Raw genomic sequence first — 23,001 nt, 5'->3', positions numbered from 1 at the left:
CCTGCCACAGGCCCTGGTCTCCCAGCCTCTGTGTAAGGGTTGGCACCTAACTGGATCACCTCCTGTTAGCCAACCCAGATGGGTTCCCAGGCGCACCCCCTTCCACCCCTGGGCAGCCCTTTGCTTCTCTAACTCTACAGAGCCTACCCACCCTAGAAAACTGATCTCCTCTGGGCATACAGTGGAGTTCTGTTCCTGCGGCGATAGTGAGTTACTGATTAAAATCTGTTCTGACCAGGATACCTGTGGCTTTGTTTATCTCTGGCAGTTCTGATAAAACTTTATTTATGGACACTGAAATCTGAATTTTATGAAATTTTCACATCATGAAATCTTTTTCCTCTTTGATGTTTCTTTACCATTTAAAAGTATAAAAACCATTCTTAGCAAGAGACCGATCCCTGCAAGAGGGGGTTGGCCACGGCCTCTGGAACAGATCAAGGTAAGGGGCACAGGGTCCTTTCTGCTCAAGAGTCTGGCTTTCCATCCCCAAGGACTAGCTGAATGCAGGGGATTCAAAGGCAAAAGAGTGTAAATTGTGACTCTCCAGGTGGCCCTTCGTGTCTAGGTGCTAAGCCCGGCTACCTAATGTTCTCTGCCACAAAAATCCAGCGTCTGAAACCAGACCCTCGTGGCAGGGCGGCTAGAGCCCTGTGTCAGCGCTGGGATGCCTCTGGCACTGGGAGCTCTGGAAATAACACTCCTTGTTTTTCACACGCTTGCCAATTCAGATGGCCTCTGGTTTCTCCTGAAGACAACCCAGGGCCCAGAGTTAGAAGTTGGAATTCAGAGCCTCTAAATCTCACCGGTAAGCAGACCCTCTGTCCCCGTGTCCCCACAGAAGTCCTCACCATCCGTGGCCTATGCCTTCATTTCTCCTCTGGATCAAGGGGGCCCTTAGGCTGTGTGGTCAGGAACCCAAGCGATCTCTACGCAAGGCCAAGGAAAGACAAGTTTCAAAGAGTTTTTATTTCAAATTGCAGTCAGACCAGTTAAAAAGTGCTTGTCGGGTCTCCCAGAAGCCAAGGAGGGGATGTCGGGTGACCAGGAAGCAGAGAGGCGCTGGCGCCTCGTACAGCTGAGCACCCAGGGCATCTGGCGAGCCGCGGAGGAACCTCGGGGAGGCAGGTCGAGGACCCCCGAGGACCCCCGCACCGGCCGCCCCGCCCCTCCTGGCCGGCCGGGCCGAGTCCACTGGCCAGGCGGGCCGCGCCGCGTGTCCACTGGCCGGTCGCAGAGAAGTGCTGCGTGTCACTGGCTGGCCCCGGAGAAGCGACGCGCCGCGTGCGCCCAGTGGGGACGCGGAGAAGTCACGCTGCCGCCTCCAGCCTGTCCTGGGCTCGGCCTCCAGAGGCGGGCCCCGCGCCCGGGCCCAGGGCTAGTGCTCGGGCTCGGCGTCCATGCAGGACTCCCAGGGGTCGCGGGGCATCCGCGGCAGCGCGAGGAGCAGCAGCGCGAGGCCGCCGACCAGGAGCAGGGCTGCGGCGACGCAGGCGCAGACGAAGGACCAGGCGAGCGAGTGCGCGATCCAGGCCGTGTGCTCGCTGTCTACCATGCGCTGCACCGACTGCCGCGTGACCTCCGCCGACACGGAGAGGCAGAGGCCTGCGGGCACAGCCGGGCTCAGGCCGCAGGCCTCGAGGGGCAGGCCCGGGGCGGGGCGGCGCTGGGGGGCAGGTGGGGGGCGGGGGTCCGGGAATGGTGGCAGGGGGTGGGGGCCGGGAGTCAGAGGCCTGCGGGCACAGCCGGGGCGGGGGGTGCGGGGGTCCGGAGGGGAAGGTGAGGGCGGGTTCAGGTGGGGGAGCGGAGGGGGGGGGGTCACGGGGGGCGGGGTCACGGGGGCATGGGGAGCAGGGGTGGTGTGGAGCCGGGCCTTGTCCAAACCCAGCCCCCACCCCAGCGGGCTGGGGAGGGAGGCGAGAGCATCCCTCGGCCCCGCACCCACGGGAGCCCCATCCTACCTGCGAAGATGTAGAACATGGAGGCCGGCCTCAGCAGGTAGTCCCGCTTCTTCCGGAAGGACAGGAGTGCACAGAGGGTGCCCACGATGATGAAGCCCAGGCTGAAGATGGCGATGGCGGCGGCCGAGATGCTATACTCTGCGGCACACGAGCGCAGGGACGCCGGGGCCTCAGGAGGGGCTCGGCGTCCCCTCACCTATTGTTCCTGCCCCCAGGTTAGCGACTGCTCTGCATTCTGCCGTCCCTGTTTCCCAGGTGAGAACACTGAGGGCCAAAGAAGAAATCATTCCTTCCGAGTGGCACATGAGTAAAGGATGGGGCCAGGATGTCCACAAGACCTAATTCCTTCTCCAGGTCGTCCATGCACCAAAATGAAGGTCCTCCTTCCAGGGGCAGAGGCCTCGGAAGGTGGTCGGAGATTTGTGGCTGGAGACCTGCCTGAAGCAGAAACCTCCCTCCCAGAGTCAGGGCTGAAGGTGACACCCAGGCTCAGGGTGGTCTGTCCTGGGACTGACAAGCAGCCTCTGGAAGGATGACAGAGTGCGGCTTGTTACAGTGCTCAGTGCCGGAGAGGATCTGTGTGTGTGTGCCAGGGTGTGCATTTGTGTGCATGTGTGTACCTGGGCATGCGTATGTGTGCGTGGGAGCTCTGATGCAGAGACCTGAGACGCCTGGAGGTGGGAGCTGCCGTCTCTGGGCACAGAGGTTGGCCAGGCTGCCGCTGACAGACTTCAGGAGGGGCTGCTTGTCATCAAGCAGGAGCCTGGGGCTTTCATGCCAGGGATTTTCCAGCTCAGCAGGGAGTGGTGGAATCCACTTTTCCTCCCCCTCCCTACCCTCCACCCGGGCTCACCTTTCTGAGTAGTGACTTCGAAGATCTCCGAGCTCTCGCCTGGGTTAAAATGCCTGAAGTAGGAACAGTTTTTCTCTGCAAAGGAGGGAGACAGTTGAGAGAAAGGGCTGCAGCTGGGGCGGGAGCTGGCAAGGAGGGGGCGGGCCAGTCCTCCTGGGGCTTCTGGCTTGCTCTCTGCTCTCTAAACCCTGACTCTGGGCTGAAACAAGCATCTTTCTTCCACCCTTAGACCAAAAGTTTGGTGGGAAAGGGGCTGTATAAGAGCCTGAGGATCTTCAGGGAGCTGAGGCTGACTCAGTCCGGGCACAGAGCACTGGCTACTGAGCCCATTTGGCAGATGGGGTAACTGAAGCCTAGAGTTCAAGTCTGTTTGGAACTGCAGGACACATGGTCAATCAGGGCCAGACAGTGGTTCTCAGCTGGGGCTGCTTCTGTCCCCAGGGGACCCCAGGCAGTGTCTGGAGACATCTCTGTGTCCCCGCTGGGCAGACGGCTACTGGCACCTGGCGGGAGGTGGCCTGGGATGTGCTGGACAGCCTGCAGGGCACAGAAGTAGCAGCCCTCAGATGCCAGAGGCGCTGGGGTTGCCAGACCCTGGGTCACACACAACCCAGCACTGGTTTCCAATCAGCATCCAGGCCCATCCTGAGGCCCTGGGCGTGACCTGGGAAACAAAGTCTTTTTCAAGAACTTTCCCAGAGATTCTGATGTTCAGCCAGGTTTAGAAACCTGGCTCCAAGCCCCTTAAAATGCCGCCTGAAGGGCTTTGCTGAGTGGGCCATTGTGTGGACTTGAATGAAGGGCCACGGGTGACCATCATCTCAAGCATTAGGCCCTCCATGCCTGTGAGCACAGAGGCAGCGCAGCTGAGACCTCCTGGGTGAGCTGCTCGGCCCACTTCATTAGCGCCGGGAAAGCCATGGAAGATGTGTGTTGGCCGCAGGGCCAAAAATCTGGATTTGGTAGGGGGCAGAGGAGGAACTCAGAACAAAGAAATTCACACTGATTTTCAATATAATTTCTCCTCCATTTTTCTCTTTTAATCTCTCTTACAACTAAATATACTGTAAAATTAAAAGACTATTGCTTATTGCATGGCTTAATGTTCTTTACTGCTGATTTAGGAAGTAGATGAATGGGTTATTTTACACTATTTTGTTTCTTAAAAAACTGAATTATGTTGCTTTTTATTTGTGTGAGGTGCTGCACTTAACTGTTTTCCTGTGTGTCCTTGAACCTCAGTAGGAAACTCTGCTCCTGGTTTAGGTGCATCTACTTTGTGCTTTCATTTCTTTTTTATCTTCAGGCCACAGTTTAATGATCACCAGGTGTTGGTGCCTCGTTGCTTTTGGGGAAAAAACCTTCCAGTCATAGCTTTCACTGGGGTCCAGGCTTCCGTCTGCCTGAGATGTATCATCTCCCACCGAAACCTCTGGCCCCCTGACCCCCCAAAGTCAGGGTTACTGCTGTTCCGCGGTGGAGGAAGAGAATGACCCCGGGAGATGGAGCCTGGTTTAGCAGCAGCAAATGTTCCGTGAAGTAAACAGCCTTTTCTTTGAGCTTCTATATTTAAATCACTCTCCTTTGAGCTGAGTTACCTGGGGTGTGTGGCTGCCGCTGGGATGTCAGGCGCTTCTGGTGCTATTTTCAGGCTTAACGGAGCCCTCGCGCGTGTATCAGGTTATCAGCTGTAGACTCTCTAGCAGCCCTGCTCTAACGGCTCGTGCGAGGTGACGGGTCCCCCAGGGTCTCCCTCTGGACAGAGGAATAATTTCTGTCTCATTCTTTAAGGGCCAATTTTTGTTGCCGTTGAAAACCCTCTGAAGGGAATTGACTGAATTCCAGCGTGCTTCACGATTGGCTGCCTCCATGACAATTTGCAGACCCTGAGTTAGAAGCCTTCAGCACGAGTGGCCTGGACGTAAGGCCCATCGAGGACCCGGCCAAGGCAGGCACGTCCACATTGCCAAAGGTCCTCCTGCTCAGGTGGCAGTTGGGGTGTCAGCACCCCCAGACCAGCACCAGGCTCTGGGAAGTCTGGTGCTGCAGATTGTGTGAGGACAAGTCCAGGCACCCCCACCCCCAGCTAAGCGCTTCCAGAGGGCGTCTGGAGGTCCCAGCTCCCTTCCTCCGTGGCAGGTCTTCCGGTGAGCGGATGGGCCTGCCCGCCCGTCCCCTCTCCTGACTCAGTACTTGAGGATGACCAGTGTCCCCTGTGCTGAACCAGAAGCTCCGCTGCAGGGGGCCCTGTGGATGCCCATCGGAGACCGCAGCCCCTTTGTGTCTTGTAACCTTTTTTGATTTAAAATTTAAAACTTGACATTTTAAAGTATAACTTTGGAAGTTAGATGTCCACTCTTCCCCAGGGTTTGTTTCTGTGGCTGTTTGTTATTGTTGCTTGTCAAATTACATCTCTGAATTAAATATGTGAAGTCTGTTCATGTATGGCCACTGAAATCTCTGCTCAGTTAGTTTGGTGGTCAGCTCACAGAGATTTCCTAGAACGCTTGGAAGCCATGCCTCTCCCAGGCTTTGCTGAGGAGCTCCGTGATAGCAGACAGCCAAGCACTCAGCGAAGTAGCCTACGTTTCTGCCTTCGCCTTTTTCTCCCTTTCTCTTTCCCCTCCCTCCCCTGCTCCGTGATCGCTCTCTCCCTTTCCTTCTCCGTCTCTCTTTCTCCCTTCCTCGTATTCTCTCCCTCCTCTCTTTCTCTTTCTTTCTCTCTCTTTCTTCACGCAGCTCCACATAAGCCAGAGGTGAGAGCTTATGGCCTTCTCAGATCTTTCCTGTGAATACTTGTTGCACTGTGGACCCACGTGACCTCCTAAATTCCCAGGAATATGTTGGAGCTTTTCAAAGCCACCCATCTTATTCTCCAGTTTTCTGGTTAGCCTATTGTTTGCTCTGTTATCTGCTCCCTTAGGCAGTTATGGTATTAAACAACTGTCTCTAATTGTTTTTGACAAATGCCTCCTGGGTAAAAGACTTTTTCCACTGGATGAGCTCAGAGTCAGGTCAAATAAAGACAGCCTTGCAACTGGGGACTTCTAGGGAACCACCAGACAGATCAGATAATGACAGCACTCTGGGAATGAGGCCTTGAAAGGGATCCAGCCCAAGTCTGTCCTTTCTGGTGACTTCTAGGCAGCTGGCTTCACTCTGATGGCAGGCTGTTGGTTTTTGAGGCTGTGACAGAGTCAGGGAGGAAAGAACTGGAATAGCAGCTTAAGATACAAACAAACCTCATTGTTCCTACTGAGATTCACCCCTCTTTCTTGAATAAGCACTTGCTTATTGCTGTAAGACTGGTTAACTTCTAGAGTTCTGAAAAAGTTTATTCTGATCGTGTTAGCCAATGTTCTTATTGTTTTTATGGAGAAAAGAATTTTTGGAGGTTCTTACCCTGTCTTTTTTTCTGATGTCATCCAAAGTTAACATATGTAATATATATGTTTGGCAGACAGTGCTATACTTGTATTTGTAGATGTTGTTGTTAACTAATGAGAGAAGGCATATGAACTCTATTCCTCCAAGAAACAGTGATCCAGTAGAGCACAGGCAGGATGGGTGGGGAAGGAAAACGACGTCCCCTTGCAGAGAAAGGAGAGGGGAGAAGGCAGGAGTGCACTTGGACAGCTCGTCAGGCCAAGGCAGTGCTCACAGGCTCGGAAGGTGCGATTCACTCTGGACCAGGAGAAGACGGCCTAGAGGTCGACTCGACTCAGGCTTGCGGCCAGGCCAAGTCGGCTCGTCCCCTGTGGCCGGTCTGGGCACATCCCACCAGTCGTCTCTCCTTGCATAGACTCCCCTCACCACCCTGCCCATCTGCTGTGTAAATTCACCAGGCTTTAAAGGGCCAAGGACAGGTGGACCATAACAGTGCGTTCCCATGCACGGCCCCTGGAGAATCTGCCCTGCCCAGGAGGGCTGGCGGGATGGTGCATCTGTTTATGGGTGTGCTTGGCAGTGGCTGCGGGGCGTGGGCATCTGGGCTACATGATACCCTTCGAGCACATGTCCGTGCCTGTGAGAGCCCTCAGGCTTGGGACTCGCTGTGTCTTCCAGGTGTCCGATGGGAGTGAGCAGGGCAGGGCTTTCCTAGGGTCAGCGGGGGGAAGGGCAAGGAAGGCGAGGAGTGGAGGGGTGGGGTTTGGACTCCTTCATCCCCCACAGAGACCGCAGGGTCTTCGGGGATTTAGCAGTGCCTTTCTTGAAGGGCAGGGTTCAAGGAACACCCAGCCTGATAACAGACTAATTCTGAAAACCAGGTGGGAGCCTGCACTCACCCTGGTCGCCGGCCACCTTGGGGTGACATTGGAAGGAACGCTGGAGGGGACTTTGGGTTGCTGGACCTGAGCCCGTGTGTTAAAGGAAGACGTGGAGTCTCGCCCGGCCCTCTAGGGGGAGGTGGGCAGGGCCTGCACAGAGCTCAGACTCCAGTGCCGCCAGCAGGCTCTTTCTGCAGCAGGTGCTCTGTCCACTGAGAATGTGGCGGGCTCCACGCCTGCAGAGCAGCCTGGCCACCCTCACACCGGGTGTGCTCCACAAAGAGCTCCTTCAAGTGTGGTTCGCTCACCACTAGGAGAGTGAGGCAGGCTTTTAAATTGCAGCGAGAGGAAGCATTTCCTAAGTCTGAGGGGGGCTAGGCCCAGGAGGAGGCGCAGGACACACAGTCCTCGCACAAAGCGGTCCTGCCTCTCAGGCAAGTCCCCTGTGTGGGCGCCCAGGGCCGGCACCCAGGAGGGACGCCCACTGGGTTTCCTGCTGCCGCCTTCAGACTCCTGATAATCACGAGGAGGAGTCCTGCATTATCCTTTTGCCCAGGGCCCAGTAACCCTTTAGGGGTGTGTCCCCACTTCAGCCTGGAATGAACTCCCACCAAGGCGGCCCTTCCACCTGAGGGCTGCGTTTAGCTGGGGGGTGCGTCCAGGCTGAGTCTGTAGATCCGCGTTCTCTTTCCCGAGCCGCGGTCTGTCCGCCCATCCAGACCCCTGCCCCTGACCAGCCCTGAGCCCCAGCACGGGAGTAGCTGGAGACGAGCGCCCGCGCTCCGCAGCCCGGCTCCCGCCTCCGCCAGCCCCACCGTGGCTGGCCCACCGCCCCCCGCCCCGGCGCGGCCGGTGCAGCTCTCATCGGGTCTGGGGAGCCCCGTCCTCCCACAGGGCCGGGCGGCGTGGGTACGTTACCCCCGGGCAGGGTGATGGGGCCGCAGCTCCTCTCCTTGTCGCCCACGAAGATCCGCTTCGTGCAGATCCGCCAGAGGCCGAAGTGGGCCGCCTCGCAGGTGGTGTTGTGGTGCTCCACGTGGGGGCTCAGCACGGCCCAGTGGTCCGTCACCACGCCCACCAGGGCCAGCACAGTGCCCACCAGGATGCAGAGGAGGGCCACTCGGACCTTCAGGGTTTTGGTCGGGGACATGGTGGTCCCGGGGCAGTGGGCGCCTGGGGGCCGGCGGCCGTGTCCTTCCGGTCTGGGGCGTCGGCAGTGGCTCCCGCCGGGGATGGAAGCTAAGTTTAGTGTGCTGGGCTGAGCCAGGGTGGGCTGGCCGTGGGCGAGGCCACTGGACGGGCTCAGCAGCTGCCCAGGCGTGTCAGAGGCCTGAGGAAGCTTCTATTAATGCGCACCCTGGCGCCTCGCCGAGGACGGCTGCTCCTTGGGTTTCAGGGCTGGCTCCCCTCCCTAGGGCCAGGAGCACAGCAGGGTGAGGCAGGAGGGAAGGCTCAGGCGGGCTGCAGACTTGCCACCCCCTAGAGCCAGCTCAGAGGGCCTGAGCAGGAAGAGGGGCCTCTTCCTGCTGGGGCTGAAGGAGGAGTGAGCTGTCGGGGGAGGCTTGTGTCCTCGCCTGGGACCAGGTGAGTGGGGCTCCGTCCTGGGGCCTGGGGGACCCACGGCCTAGGGGAGCGCACTCTAGGCCTGAACCCCCACACCCCAACCACCCCAGGTCGCTCCTGCACTATTGCCTTGTCATTTCTCTTTCCTTCCCTCCAGCTGGATCCAGAAGAAAAGCTCTTTTGGGGATAGTCAGTCTTTCACACATTTCTGAGAATAGTGTAGGGAGAACAAAACCCACTGGACTCGACTGTGGCGCCGTGTCACTGTCGTTTTAGTTTTGTTGCTGTTCGTCGCCAAGTCATGTCCAACTCTTTGCGACCCCAAGGACTGTGGAACACCAGGCTTTTAGTTTTAGGTTTACCTTCTATTGATGGCAGGTAATAAGGATTTTCCAGTTATATTGTCCTTCACAAAGTAACTATACTTCAGTGAAGAAGAACAAAAGTAGATTGATTTACAGGTGACTATTAAGTGGCTGCTAGGTGTATGGATTCAGCAGAGGACACGTGGGGTTTGGGACTGCCAAGCGAGGGTCCTGAGTCCCCCTTCATGTCCACCCACCCCATCCCCTGGCCGCAGGCTGGTCCTCCAGGCTGGAACCCCTACACCCTCCCGGGTCTGTGTCTCCTTCCTCAAGTCACCAGGAGCCTATTTTGGGGTGTAGTCAAGGGGCTGATGCATGGCCAGGAGGAGACCCCTGAGCCGGGTAGGGGTTTGACTTCTGAAATCCTGGCCTCAGGCTGACACGGCTTACAAAAGACTCTGCATGAGGAGAGTGATTTGGGCATCTAGCCATGGAATTCGGACAGTTAATTATGATGCTGAGCGTAGTGATAGCTCAGCCTCAGTGAGCAATTGCTCTCTACCAGGCACTGTGCTAAGTAAGCCTCTGTGTACCATTGCAGATAAGGACACCAGGTTTCAGGGCCCTGACTCCTGATCAACGGTTGGAGCTGGGAGGAGCTCTCAAGGTCACTGTGAGGAGGAAACATATATTTGTCTGCTACCTTTTAAGTTCTCTGGCTTCCCTGATAAGTCAGTTGGTAAAGAATCTGCCCACAATACAGGAGACACCAGTTTGATTCCTGGATCAGGAAGATCCCCTGGAGAAGGGACAGGCTGCCCACTCCAGTATTCTTGGGCTTCCCTGGTGGCTCAGCTGGTAAAGAATCTGCCTGCAATGTGGGAGACCTGGGTTCAATTCCTGGGTTGGGATGATCCCCTAGAGAAGGGAAAGGCTACCCACTGCAATATTCTGGCCTAGAGAATTCCATGGACTGTATAGAACATAAGGTCGCAAAGAGTCGGACACGACTGAGCGACTTGCACTTTCACTTTAAGTTCTCATCTGAGGCTCCTCTAAGAGCAGACAAGTTGACAAGAGAAAAGCATAGAGATTGATATAAGTTTTATATGGCACCAGAGCCTTCATAAAAAAAATGAAGACCCAAAGAAACAAATTTGAGTCTTTTTTTAAATAGTTTATTGTAATAATTTAATTTTTTTTCCTAAATGAAAGCATGTTCGTTATAACAAATGCAACCACATACATGTATATGGAGAAAGAACGTGACTTTCTGCTCTTTTTGTCTGTAATATCCCCTTCCTTATCCAGAGAGAAACGGTCTTCACAGTTTACACCTGAGTGTTCTAGAGTCGCTGTGTGTGATGAAGAGTGGAAAACACGACAGGTCGGAAGGGTCCAAGTGAAGGGCAGGAAACCAGGGGAAGCAAGGTCTGTTCATTCAGGTGCTGTCTGCATCTGTGGGGCGTTTGCTCCTTCCTTCTAGGACAAGAAGAGCAGGTCGCACGTGAGCGTCCTGGGACCTGCTTCATGGGAGGGGCAGAGAGGCCTTTCTGGGTGAGCTGTGTCTCAGATTCCTTCAACTTAAAATATGCAGCATGCCAAGCTACCGTACCCTGAGCCAGCGTGTGCTGAGCCCCTCCGACTGGTTAAGGGAATTGCAGCCTGGAGACAGAGGTCTTTGTATCCTCTGGCTTGAGGCTGGCCACCCAGGGCAGCAGGCAGATCTACTTTCTCTCCTCCGTTTTCTAAACGTTCCTTCAGACAGACCACCTCTGCTCTGGGGGCCGTGCCCGGCGGTCCGCTCTGCCCGTGGAGCCAGGGCTGCCATCCTCCGCTCAGCCCTGCCCCTCCTGGGACCGCTGGGAGCCCTGCCTGCAGCTGCGTGGTGTCCAGCAGGTTGACCTCTCTGACTGCCTCTCCTCTAGGGTTTGAGATAACGCAGTTCACCAGCTCAGCCCGAGGGAGGTGCTGTGGACCAAACTAGGTCCCCTTAAATGCCGGTGATGAGGCCCGACCCCTGCCGTGACCGCGTTCAGAGCCTGCCTCGGGAGCTGAGTAGGTTCAGTTACCAGGAGAGACGGAGAGCTTCCTCTGCCTTCCTCTCGGCCACGGGAGGACGTCACGAGACGATGAGAAGGAGAGCGCATCTCAGAACACACCGCGCTGGCACTGTGATCTGGGCTTCCGGTCCCCAGAACTGTGAGAGAAGACATGCTGTTGTTCAAGTTACCCTGTCTGTGGTCTTTCTTCCCGACTCAGGGATTGAATCCAGGTCTCCTGCATTGTAGGCAGATTCCTTACTGTCTGAGCCACGAGGGAAGCCCTTTCTCTCATGGCAGCCCGAGCGAATATATCGACATTAGACACTGGGTTCAGGACAGTTTTGTTATTGTCATCATCTGCAGACTGCCGGTGGGTCAGCTTTCTCTGATGAACCGTGAGCTTCTAGAGGGTAGAGATACAGAACCGTCTTCTGTGCTCACTCTGGGTTCCCTCAGAGAACTCCCTGAGTGGAGCCCAGAGTTGGGCTACATAATAAATGTTTGCTAAAGGATGGATGGCTGAGCGGATGGACAGATGGACTGAAAGAAGGGGCCAGAGCTCAAATAACTGACTCCACTAGATGCTCCAGAGGACACGGGCAGGCCCCGCGCGGCTTGGGCCGGCAGCTAACTTGCTTCCAGGTGCTGAGGGGCCCCCAGGAGGGAGGGGAGGCACCATCACCACCTCTGTGATATAGTCCACAAGGAAGACTGACATTTTCTACAGTCTTCAAGGTGGAGATGCCCTGCTCAGCTCACCAGGAGTTGTCCATGTTTGACTCGTCCACATGAACCAGCGTCCAGATGAACCAGCATCCACTTGTCCCAAGAAGAACCAGACTAGTTACAGCAAGGAAGACGCCTCTGGGAGGAGGGCCTTGTGTGGAGCCAGGGCTGAGGAACTCCTATGTGGGGCCAAGCGAACCTTCCTCAGAAACGTGTCGATCTGATTTTGAGCTAAGTCTTAATCAGGCCGAGAGATGGCCTTAGGTGTGTGTCGCCCAGCTGGTCTCAACCTCTTTTTGCTGCGTCCTTTGCCTCCCTGCACCGTGCGGCCGGGACCTTCTGCAGCCGCGGGCATGCTGCCCCCGGTCCAGCCTGGGAGTCACAGATGGCCTCCCTCTGTCCAGAGGCCCTGGTGTCCCCCACTTCAGGCAGAGAGCCCGTCACCTGACCTGTTTCCACCAGCCTGCCCCTCTTCTCTGACTCTCCTGCTGCCCTCTTGCCCTTAAGTAGACCCTTGTGGTTACAGTGGGTCCACCCAGATACTCCAGGACCATCTCCCCATCTCAGGATCTGCGATTTAATCACACTGCATGGTCCCTTTTGCCACGAACAGTGAGAGTCTCAGGCTCTGGGCGTTAGGCTTGGATGTCTATGGGGCCACTGTTCTGCCCGCTGCAGGCCCTGACTTGGAATTTTATTTTCTCTGGCTTCACCTAGCAGTTCGAGTGTGGGGATGCGCGTGAGATGGAAAGAGGGAAACTGGAAGGTCGAGGCCGAGGGGCTGAGGGCAAGAGCGGACGGTGTGCGGGTCTGGGCTGCTTGGGGCAGCTAGCTCATGGTTTGGGTCACCCTGGGACACAGCAAGGTCACGATGATGAGGTCACGGCCCTGGAGGGCTGGATGAGGTTGCCGGGCAGGCATTCTGGGGGGAGGGGGAGGCACTGGGGGCCCTGGAAGCTGTGCCCAGAGAGGCAGATGGCTCTGAAGACCATGGCGGTGGACAGTCAGCCGTGACGTAGGGGAGGTGCTTGGACATGAGAAGGTCACTGTAGGGGAGCCGTGAGACCAGGAGTCTATGATCGGCCGTGGATGCTGACCTGGCAGTACTTGGGGTGTGGAGGAGGGCTTCTCGCCCGAGGAGAAGCCTCGGACGGCATGAAGGGGTGTGCAGGAGGGCGTTCAGGGGGTGTCAGTGCTGAGGAAGGGCTCAGGAGGGCCTCCCCAGGCCTCGGAGAAGGCTCTTCCCCAGGAGGGCGGGGAGTGGGGAGTCACCGCCGCCCTCCTGCGGTCACGGGTCCAGGGACATGAGTGCAGAACCGCCTCTGGTCGCTTCTGCTCCTGGGTTTTGTCAGGAGCTGCAAACTTTAAAACAGCTGAATCAGGTATCTCTGCCCTGGCTTCCTCTGGACCCTGAAGCCCGTCAGGCCCCCTCTCGCCCTTTCTAGCCCCACATCTCCTGGGACTGAGGAGGGGCCGGGCAGTCTGGCAGGGACCCCAGCAGGAAGATGGACGACTCCTACCAGGAGGGCTGGGGAAACGGGAGTCCTTGGGGGAGGAGAAGGTTCCATCTGCCTGAGGAGGTGGACAGAGACCTCAGTGAGGAGCTTTCAAGATATAGGTAGTTCCAGAGGGCTCAGCGGAGACGGAGGATGGGAGGGGCCTGGTGGGTGATGAAGGCTGGAAGCGGCGGCGGGGGTGTGGTCCTGGAGAGGCCGGGGCCACACTGTCTTCCCCAAATGCCACTGCCTGATCCTGCCCCCTCGGCCTCCGGGACCAGTCGTCCCCCATCAACAAGTGCAATCAGCCTCCTCTCCCCTCGACCTCAGGCAGGCTTCCAGCTGGGTGCCTGAAGAGCTGTGGGGGTGATGCTCTGCTACCTCCGGGACCCCCACTTTCCTTCCTGCTCGGGGAATTCCAGAGAAGTCACCAGATCCTGACCAAAGGCAGCCTGACATCCCAGCACTTCACTTCCATCCAGATGCCGTTCAGGATTCAGGGACCGAATCCCGCATCAGTTAGGGAAGAGGTGGGATGTCTGGGTGATTTGGCCATGAGAGGTTATGTTTTCGAGGAATAATCTAAATTAAAGATGTGGGAAGATGCTCATGGCGACAGTGAACGGGGAACCAACCCCCACACACTGGGGGGCAGCGACCTCACAGTGGTGCTGACCTCCCAGGGCTGACCCCTCCGTGCTGACCTCTCAGTGCTGACCTCCCAGTGCTGACCCCTCAGTGTGACCCCTCAGTGCTGACCTCCCAGTGCTGACCTCCCAGTGCTGACCTCCCAGTGCTGACCTCTCAGTGCTGACCTCCCAGTGCTGACCCCTCAGTGTGACCCCTCAGTGCTGACCTCCCAGTGCTGACCTCCCAGTTCTGACCTCTCAGTGCTGACCTCCCAGTGCTGACCCCTCAGTGTGACCCCTCCATGCTGACCCCTCTGTACTGACCTCTCAGTGCTGACCTCCCAGTGCTGACCTCTCAGTGCTGACCTCCCAGTGCTGACCCCTCAGTGTGACCCCTCAGTGCTGACCTCCCAGTGCTGACCTCTCAGTGCTGACCTCCCAGTGCTGACCCCTCAGTGTGACCCCTCCATGCTGACCCCTCTGTACTGACCTCTCAGTGCTGACCTCCCAGTGCTGACCTCTCAGTGCTGACCTCCCAGTGCTGACCCCTCAGTGTGACCCCTCCATGCTGACCCCTCCGTGCTGACCTCTCAGTGCTGACCTCCCAGTGCTGACCCCTCAGTGTGACCCCTCCATGCTGACCCCTCCGTGCTGACCTCTCAGTGCTGACCTCCCAGTGCTGACCTCTCAGTGCTGACCTCCCAGTGCTGACCTCTCAGTGCTGACCCCCCAGTGCTGACCCCCCAGTGCTGACCCCTCCATGCTGACCCCTCCATGCTGACCTCCCAGTGCTGACCTCCCAGTGCTGACCTCTCAGTGCTGACCTCCCAGTGCTGACCTCTCAGTGCTGACCCCCCAGTGCTGACCCCCCAGTGCTGACCCCTCCGTGCTGACCCCTCAGTGCTGACCCCCCCCGTGCTGACCCCTCAGTGTGACCCCTCAGTGCTGACCTCCCAGTGCTGACCCCTCAGTGTGACCCCTCAGTGCTGACCTCCCAGTGCTGACCTCTCAGTGCTGACCTCCCAGTTTTGACCCCTCAGTGTGATCCCTCAGTGTGACCCCTCCATGCTGACCCCTCAGTGCTGACCTCTCAGTGTGACCTCTCAGTGCTGACCTCCCAGTGCTGACCCCTCAGTGCTGACCCCTCAGTGCTGACCTCTCAGGTGGCGGGCTTTTGGTTGGTACTGTTTCCTTTTTTAACTTTTCTGTGTTTTGCAGATTTTTAAAAAGTAAAGTATAATACTCCTAGAATGAGAAAAATATAAGTATTGTTTGTTTTAAAAAGCACCTGATTATTTGCAATTTAATGAATGGATTCTGGAGATCTCCTTGTTGTTGTTCAGTTGCTCAGTTGTGTCTGATTCTTTGTGGCCCCACAGACTGCAGCACACCAGGGTCCCCCTGTCCTTCAGTATCTCCTGGAGTTTACTCAAATTCATGTCCACTGAGCCAGTGACACCATCCAACCATCTCATCTGCCTTCATTCCCTTTTCCTCCAGCCTTCAGTCTTTCCCGGCATCAGGGGAGATCTCATGGGGGTTAATGTATCTCTGCGAACTTTTGTCAAGGGACAAAGGTCAGGACCCCAGGTCCCTCCAGCCCCAGTCTCTTGCAGTTGTGACTGTGAGCAGGTGGGTCCATCACCCTCTTTGATCGCAGACCTCTGCTCCTGAGGCAGTTTTATTGGAAGCTGCAGGTTTAAAAATATCTGTATCAGGTGTATCTGCCCCTTTCCCGCTCTGGCTTCAGAGGCCTCCTCAGTCCCTGCTCCCCCACCCAGCTCCAGGGCAGGGCGGATGGCCAGGCAGGTGGCCTGTGCTATATTGGGAACCAGCACAGGGGGTCACGTGGCTGGTTCTGAGTTCCCTGCAGGGAGGCCCCACCCCCACCCCCAGCGTCTCCTTTCCACAGGCCTGCCTTCTTTCCAACTCCATGCTGGGGACCCAGCCCAGGACCCTTCCCTTGCAGTTATCACCTGTGTGGAACTGGGAAGTCCTCGTGGGGCTGGGGGGTCACTTCCCTTGCAGTTATCACCTGTGTGGAACTGGGAAGTCCTCATGGGGCTGGCGGGTCACAGGGTCTGCAGAGAGAACATCTTCCCAGGGACCACTGAGACAGGGGAGACGGCACCAGCTGGAGAAGCTGGTGGGAGGGCAGCCCTCTTCTGGGGGCGCACCCGGCGCCTGCATGGGCCGGATGACAGGTTTCTCCCAAACCAGAGTGTGCTGGACAGAGACCCGCTGTGGCCGGGCTGTCAGAGCATTGCCTCCCAGAACTCTCATGGACCAGTTCCTTCTGGGGAATTCCTTGAGTGTTGTTTCCTTAGTCAACAGACACTCCTGAAAGCTCCCTTCAAGGGGGACTTTACGGATGTTTGCAGAAGGTCAAATCTGTCCCTTCTCCCAACAGCCCCAGAGGGAAGCCTTTCCTTCCTCCCCTGATCTGGGAGGGAACTCGGCTCTGGGAGAGCGGGGTGAATGCCTGAGGCTGCCTGGAGGATGTGACCCCAGGCCTTCTAACTCTTGCTGTAGCGGGGTGTGGGTGGGGGAGCTCACTGCAGAGCTGGGAGGCCGGGTGTCCACCTGGGCCAGGATTCCGGGCTTATTCTCCCACTGCCATTGGGTTCGATTCCATCAGCCCTTTGTCCCCAGACTCAGGGATCAGGCACACCTACCCCGCCCCAGGGTAGGCCTTTTTCCATTTCCTTCTTCAATCTCCTGACTTCTGTTTTCAAAACTGTTGGCTCGCTGCAGGGAAGGAAACACTAAGAATAAATGAGTGAGGTTCCTAGTACGTCCACAGCCTATATGCAAGTAACAAAAACCCTCTGTGTGATCTTCACACTTTCTGGGTCTCAGTCTCCCTCCCTGAAAAACCCAGCCTGGGAATCACTGACATTTTGGACCAGATCATTCTTGGGAGTAGGGGAGGGGCTGTGCCCTGTAGGATATTTAGCAGCAGCATCCTTAGCCTGGAAAAGGGAAATGGCAACCCACTGCAGTATTCTTGCCTGGGAAATCCCACAGAGAAGCCTGGCAGGCTCTAGTCCATGGGGTTGCAAGAGTCGGACACGACTGAGCGACTGAACCATCCTTGGCCTCTGCCGGTCTTCCCAGCAGCAGATGCCAGCAGCACATCTTCCCAGTCCTGACAACTAGGAATGTCTCCAGACACTTGTCCCAGAAGTAAAGACACCCCACTCGAGAACTGCCAGGCGAGTGCTGTCTACTTTTGGGTTTGTTATGAAAATCCTCAAAAACATCCCTTCTTTCCTTTCATTACCCCTTCCACCACCCTCACCTCCTTCTTTGGACTTGATTTCTCTTCTGTGACGAGACACTGGATGAAGGAACTCTTGAGTACCTGCCGCCCATGCTAGTCCTGGGCTTCCCTGGTGGCTCAACTGGTAAAGAGTCCACTGCAATGCAGGAGACCCCAGTTCCATCCCTGGGTCGATACGCTCCCCTGGAGAAGGGATAAGCTACCCACTCCAGTATCCTTGGGCTTCCCTGGTGGCTCAGATGGTGAAGAATCTACCTGGAAAGTGGGAAACCTGGATTGGACCCCTGAGTTGGGACGATCCCCTGGAAAAGGGAATGGCAACCCTCTCTAGTATTCTTGCCTGGAGAATCCCATGGACAGAGGAGCCTGGCAGGCCATAATTCATGGGGTTGCAAAGTGTCGGACACGACTGAGTGACTTTCACTTTCACATGCTGGTCCTGGCATCCAGTAATTCTGGATGTAATTCTGGTTCTTGTTCGTGTCAAGACTTGAGCTTGAGCCTGTTCCTCTAACCCAGAAAGAAGGTTGCTGGACCCATTTTACAGATGTGACATCCAGAGCACAGCAGAGGCCAGATTTCAACTCTGGAGCTGAGGGAGGGACTCAGGACACACAGCGGTGAATGCAGTCCCAGCAAAGGGGTCGGCTCCAAGCAGGCACTCCTAGGAAGATTGGGGAGGGGGAGGCAAAAAAGGGAGGTGCCCAGACACAGACCCAGAGCTGAGAGTGACCAGCTGTGCCCCAAACGACATTCCTTCCCGCTGGGGCTAGGCTGCACATCCCCTCTCCTCTGGCTGTCAGGTGTGACCGTGGCCCTGAGCTCTGGGCAGTGGCACGTGGGTGGAAGGTGGAGCCACAGCTTCCTGGTCCATTAAAACTTCTCACAACACCCTCTACTCAAGCTCACCTGCTCTTTCCCTCTATCTGCCCACTGGCGGTCAATGCCAAGGGTGACCTTAGATGCTTGTGTTGGAAGACGGCAGAGCCTGCACGGCGTGGGGCTCTGAACCTGTGATTGACCATGGGGAGCAGAGCATCTCCCACCCACCCCACTGATGGGACTTCACGAGTGAGAGATACACTTGCATTGATTAAGCCATTCTGCATTCGGGGTGGCTGGCTGTGTCATCTGTCTGAGTGATATGGGTGCAGGGTGAGGTGGGGCTGGAGGAGGGGCCTGGGGGTTCTTGATTGGGGCCCTAGAACATCCGCCTCTAGTCAGTTCCCTCAGATTTTACCCTGCAGGTTATTGAGGCAGAATTTGTAGCTGAACAGAAACACATGACCATGAGAGCCCCACATTGGACGGAGGCCATAGCGTGTCACTAAATGCAGACCGCACGGGCATCTGCCCAGGGCGGCCGCAGAGCTTGTGCTGAGCCAGAGTTTCCTTGGGGCTAAGAATAAACAGAACTGTCGGCACCTGGCGCTGACGCGGGGTGGCTTGGCTCCCGCTTGGAGCCGCGAGTCCGGAGCTCAGCCGGGGTCAGGGGAGGGGTGGGTCTCCCGCCCCAGGACCCAGCGGCTCCGTGCATCTGGGAACATCAGTTTCTCCGGTGGCCCGCCTCAGGCAGGAGGAAGGAGGGTTAAAAGGCCAGGGCCGAACGTTCAGACAGGTCAGGGGAGGTTCCTGTGGCCGTATGGGCTGGGATGCGGGGACGCCGGGCCCCCAGCCTCCCTGCGGGAGTCACACCACCAGCCTTCTCGTGAAGGGGGCTTGAGAGGCTTGTGCATCTCCGCTCCGAGAGACCAGAGAAGTCCAGGGCTCCTGGGAGGGAGACTCATAGAATCCGTCCAGAAAGGGGGGTGTGACTGGAAGCAGGGGCGCCAGGGCTCCGGTGGTGGTGGGGGGAGGTGCTGCTGTGGGGTCCCTCTTCCCATTTGGCCTGTGGTTGGAGCCACATCCTCCCGTCCAGCTCCTCCAGGCATAAATCTCACACCTGGGGACGGGAATCCTCTATTTCTCATTCATTCAGGAATCTGGAGGAGACGGAGGCTGGTTACTGGACTTGTCAGAAGCCCACCGGGCAGCTTAGCACCCCTGAGCCTGTGGCTCTGTCTGGCCGGACGCATCCTGCAGGTTCTGAAGACGGACCTGGCTTGCTCAGATGTCCGCACCACACAGGGGTGGCCTGCCCCTCTTCTGTGAACAGGCAGCTCCGTGGACCCACCGAGGAGCCTAAACCCAGCTGGTGGGGACAGGGAGGCAGCCAGTGGCCCAGACAAGAAGCAGAGAACCAGCCTTGGCCAGTACAGGATCCACCCTCCTCTCCCCTTCTTCTCAGGGGTCTCCCGGACCCAAGGACACTGACTGCTCACAAGGACTTGAAGGGAGCTCTCCCCCTCCCCGCCCAACATCAAGAGGAGAATGCTTTAAAAATGTTTTTATTTAATTAAAAAAAAGACGGAACTAACAACCCCAAACCAGTAGTAAGTACAGGAGTCACAGGTGTGTAACTGGCGAGACACAAGGGCAGGATGGAAGGGTGGAGGGCATGGGGGCGTGGGGGGCACAGGCACGGGCCTCCCAGTGCCCCTGGGGTGCAGGGACGGGCGGGCTTCGACAGGGGGCGACTGGCGCCCAGGCGGGGGGTGGGAGAGAAAGGCTGTGACGACCAGAGGCGCTGAGGTGTTCTGCTCCCTGCTCTCCGTCCCTCCCATCCCTTTCCTGGTCCCGAGAGTGGGCCCCGCATTCTCTGCTGGGACTGGGTGAGAGGTAGGATTCATTGGAACACAGCTTTCTCCATGAGACGAGAGACGCTCCCGGGGAGGCAGGAGGAAGTGGCCGACATGGAAGGAAGGACAAGGCTGCCTGCTTTTCGAAGTGACCTTGCTGGGGGACGGGACCCCAGATCTCGCCCCGTCCTTCCAGCCTGGTGAGGTGGTGTCAGGGCCTGGAGAGGGAAGGGGGACAGGGCGGGGGCGGGCCGCGCCTGGACACTCCAGCACTCGTGGCTGCACATGCTTGGACGGAGCACACAAAGCCAACCTCGACGGGGGGAAGGGTTTCGAGCAAGCAGAAGGGCCCTGGCACGCGGTCACCGGGGCACACAGTCACTGGGGCGGGACAGGCAGGGGCACCCTCTGGGGGCAGCGGAGGAGAGCAGTGACCGTGACCCGGACTGAACTCCTGGGGCCAAGTCCGCCCCGGGGGGGGTCCGTGAGCAGGTGGCTGAGGTAAGAGTTTGCTTGTCACTTCTAAGTATGACAGCTACTGGGATCACAGACAACTGCTCTAGAGCCATCGCCAAGTTTCAAAAAGTAAGAAAGGGTTTGTCGTTAGAAAGCCCGCATTTATATAAAAGAGGGTCGGCTCCAGAAAGCAATCCTCTGAGACCGACAGGCTTCCAGGTTCTCTGCTCACTTCTGGGGCAGAAACAGCCAGACAAACACCACCTGTGGAACCTGCCAGCCTCCCTTCCCGGGGCTGGGACGTCCACTTAGCCGCTGCTTTTGGGTGGTGGCAGCATAAATGACAGTCACTGGGGTGGGGCAGGGGCTGGTGCTGCTTTTCAAGAGGGAACGAGTGTCCTGGCTTTTCTGATGAGTGACCACCTAGGAAATGGGGCTTTTCCTCGCTGTTCACCCTCGGGTCTCCCTTTCTTGCACAAAGTCCAGGCTCCTGTTGCCACCCTCTGGGAGGAGGGTCTATCCCCATGAACCCCCAGGAGGGACAGTGCTGCTCCTCAGGCCAGTGGGCAGGGGTGGGAAGGGACACAGTAAGAGGCCACTCGGCCACCTTTCCTCTGACCGTAGAATCAGTCAGTGTATTCTGCCCTTTCTGTGAGCAGAAACTTCCAGAAGTGAAGAGGAAAGCCTTTGACTTACGCCCAGCCCCCCACCTTCAGATACCGCCACAGGCCTTGGTGAGCCCAGGCCGAGGGCAGCGGCCCAGGACGGCACAAGAGCGAGAGCACCAGGTGGTCACAGGCTCTGTCCTCCTGGTCGCAGCCATCTCAGCAACCGGCGCTGCCAGAGACAGGACAGACAGACAGACACACAGAGAGGCAGGGACGAGCCTCGGCTTCCTCGCCTCTGGCTCACAGACACGGGAACCTCGCGTCCAAAAGCAGCTGACCAGCGACCAAAGGCTCCAGGGGCCCAGGAAGCCAGGCAGGGAGGGGTCCCTGGAGCGCTGCTCTTCAGGCAGGATTTGTTCCCAAGAGGAGATAATGGCTCGGTTTTGTTTCCCAGATGGGTCAGGCCATGCTGCCTCCGGAGGGCTCTGGGGCCTCCTGGGAGCTTTCGGGACCACCCCACCCCCCCCCAGCATCAAAAGCCACATTTGGGGATAAAGTCAGCCATCTCGCTTCCAGTTCTTGTCTCCCCGGGGCTTCGCTCCAAGCCAGCCCTCCTCGCATTTGGGGACCTGGGAGGGTGGGGTTTGGCTTTAGTCTGTCCTCAGTCCATCCTAGGGGTCAGAGGCCCCGTGGGGTCCAGGCAGCCGATCTGGGGAGAGGCTGGCACGGACAGGCCGGGCGGGGTCACACGGGCGTGGTCCTCCGGCTCAGCATGCTGAGGTCCTGCTGGAAGAAGCCGTGCACCTGCAGGAAGCCAGCATCCTGGTCCGGGCTGTAGCTGGCGGCCGTGGTCACCTTGAGGGGCTCCCTGGACAGTGTGTACATGGACAGCTCGCCCATGGGGATGGCCCCGGTGATCTTCAGCCCCACCGGCGACGCGTCCCTGGAAGGCGAGGCCTCGGTTGACCTGGAGCTGGACCGCGATCGTCGGTGCCGGTACCGGTAGCTCGGCATCCTGGCGTAGGGCGACGAGGAGGGGGCCTTGAGGAACTCACGTCTGGTCTTAAACCGCAGCTCCTTGTTCTTCTCAATGTAAATGTTTACCGCCAGGACACCCACGGTCTCGGCCACAATGAACGACAGGGCTCCGAAGTAAAAAGACCAGCCATAGTTGTAATGGTTTTTTTTGTCTTCATCGCGCTTGTCACTGGGGTCGCCCGTGTTGCTGGAAATGTAGACGATGATGCCGATGATATTACTGAGGCCTGAAAGGGGATCCGGAAAGGGGGCGGGAGGGAGAGTTTAGACCCTCAACGGGGGCGGGGTGAGGGAGGAGGCGGGGCTAGTGGGCGGAGCAGGGAGGTGGGCGGGGAAGGGACTGGTGGGCAGAGCAGGTCAGGCGGGCGGGGCAGGGAGGTGGGTGGGGTGGGGGCTTGTGGGCCGGGCAGGGATTGGTGGACGGGGCAGGGGCTCGTGGGCGGGGTAAGGGCTGGTGGGCGGGGCAGGCATAGGTGGGCGGAGCAGGGGCTGGTGGGCGGGGTAAGGGCTGGTGGGCGGAGCAGGGATAGGTGGGCGGAGCAGGGATAGGTGGGTGGGGTAAGGGCTGGTGGGCGGGGTAAGGGCTGGTGGGCGGAGCAGGGTCTGGTGGGCGAGGCAGGGCATAGGTGGCCGCTCCCCTGTGTGATATGTCTTTGTTCTGGTTGCTAACTTTTAAGTAAAAGTAGTTAATTTTGAATGAGTAATAAAGTACAGAGTTTTGGTGAATAATTAAAACATAGGCTCTGAGCTACCCAGTTCCTCCCCTGAAAGCAGCTATTGTCTTGTTTCTTCTGTCCTTTCTATATCCATAGTCAGTCCTTCTTCCCTCTCTGTCTCTCTCTTCCATTTTTTTCTTTGCAGAATACTCTTTGGCCCCTTGCCTTTTCACTTAACAGTCCACCCAGGAGGCGGGGCCCTGACAGGACAGTCCTCTTCTCACTCTCCCAGCCTTTGGACCATACTTGTCCTGAGGATCATTGTCCACCTGGAATTATTCATGGGACTGTCTCACCTCACTGCTGGCCCCTGCATGTGACTCTGCGCCCACAGTCAGAGCCCATGATCCTGGGAATAAACGGGAATGGGTGAGAA

At 57.5% G+C, this 23,001-nt stretch overlaps 2 protein-coding genes across 2 annotated transcripts in view; both read right to left on the bottom strand.

The window, feature by feature from the left end:
- Window positions 1-1,378: 1,378 nt before the first annotated feature.
- CACNG1 (calcium voltage-gated channel auxiliary subunit gamma 1) lies at window positions 1,379-8,232 on the bottom strand. The gene is made up of 4 exons (XM_061141289.1): window positions 8,001-8,232; window positions 2,815-2,889; window positions 1,962-2,099; window positions 1,379-1,605 (listed from the first exon to the last, which is right to left on the bottom strand). The coding sequence occupies exons 1-4, from the start codon at window positions 8,230-8,232 to the stop codon at window positions 1,379-1,381; spliced, it is 672 nt and encodes a 223-aa protein (XP_060997272.1).
- Window positions 8,233-19,595: 11,363 nt separating this feature from the next.
- CACNG4 (calcium voltage-gated channel auxiliary subunit gamma 4) overlaps window positions 19,596-23,001 on the bottom strand; it is a 51,347-nt gene continuing 47,941 nt past the window's right edge. Inside the window, exon 4 of the mRNA XM_061141288.1 lies at window positions 19,596-22,136. Coding sequence (XP_060997271.1) covers window positions 21,616-22,136 — 521 coding nt within the window. The 3' untranslated portion in view covers window positions 19,596-21,615. The remainder of the gene's footprint in view (window positions 22,137-23,001) is intronic.

Source organism: Dama dama, chromosome 5, assembly GCF_033118175.1.
Source record: "Dama dama isolate Ldn47 chromosome 5, ASM3311817v1, whole genome shotgun sequence".
Classification (NCBI taxonomy): Eukaryota; Metazoa; Chordata; class Mammalia; order Artiodactyla; family Cervidae; genus Dama; species Dama dama.
The sequence above is the reverse complement of the archived record's forward strand: the minus strand, read 5'-3'. Positions and strand labels throughout refer to the sequence as shown.

Coding starts and splice junctions, on each gene's coding strand:
- CACNG1 (XM_061141289.1), bottom strand. CDS start 8,232: ATGTCCCCGACCAAAACCCTGAAGGTCCGAGTGGCCCTCCTCTGCATC. Junction 2,890..8,000: donor CCCCATCACCCTGCCCGGGG/GTAACGTACCCA, acceptor CCTCCTTTGCAG/AGAAAAACTGTTCCTACTTC. Junction 1,606..1,961: donor CATGTTCTACATCTTCGCAG/GTAGGATGGGGC, acceptor CTGTGCCCGCAG/GCCTCTGCCTCTCCGTGTCG.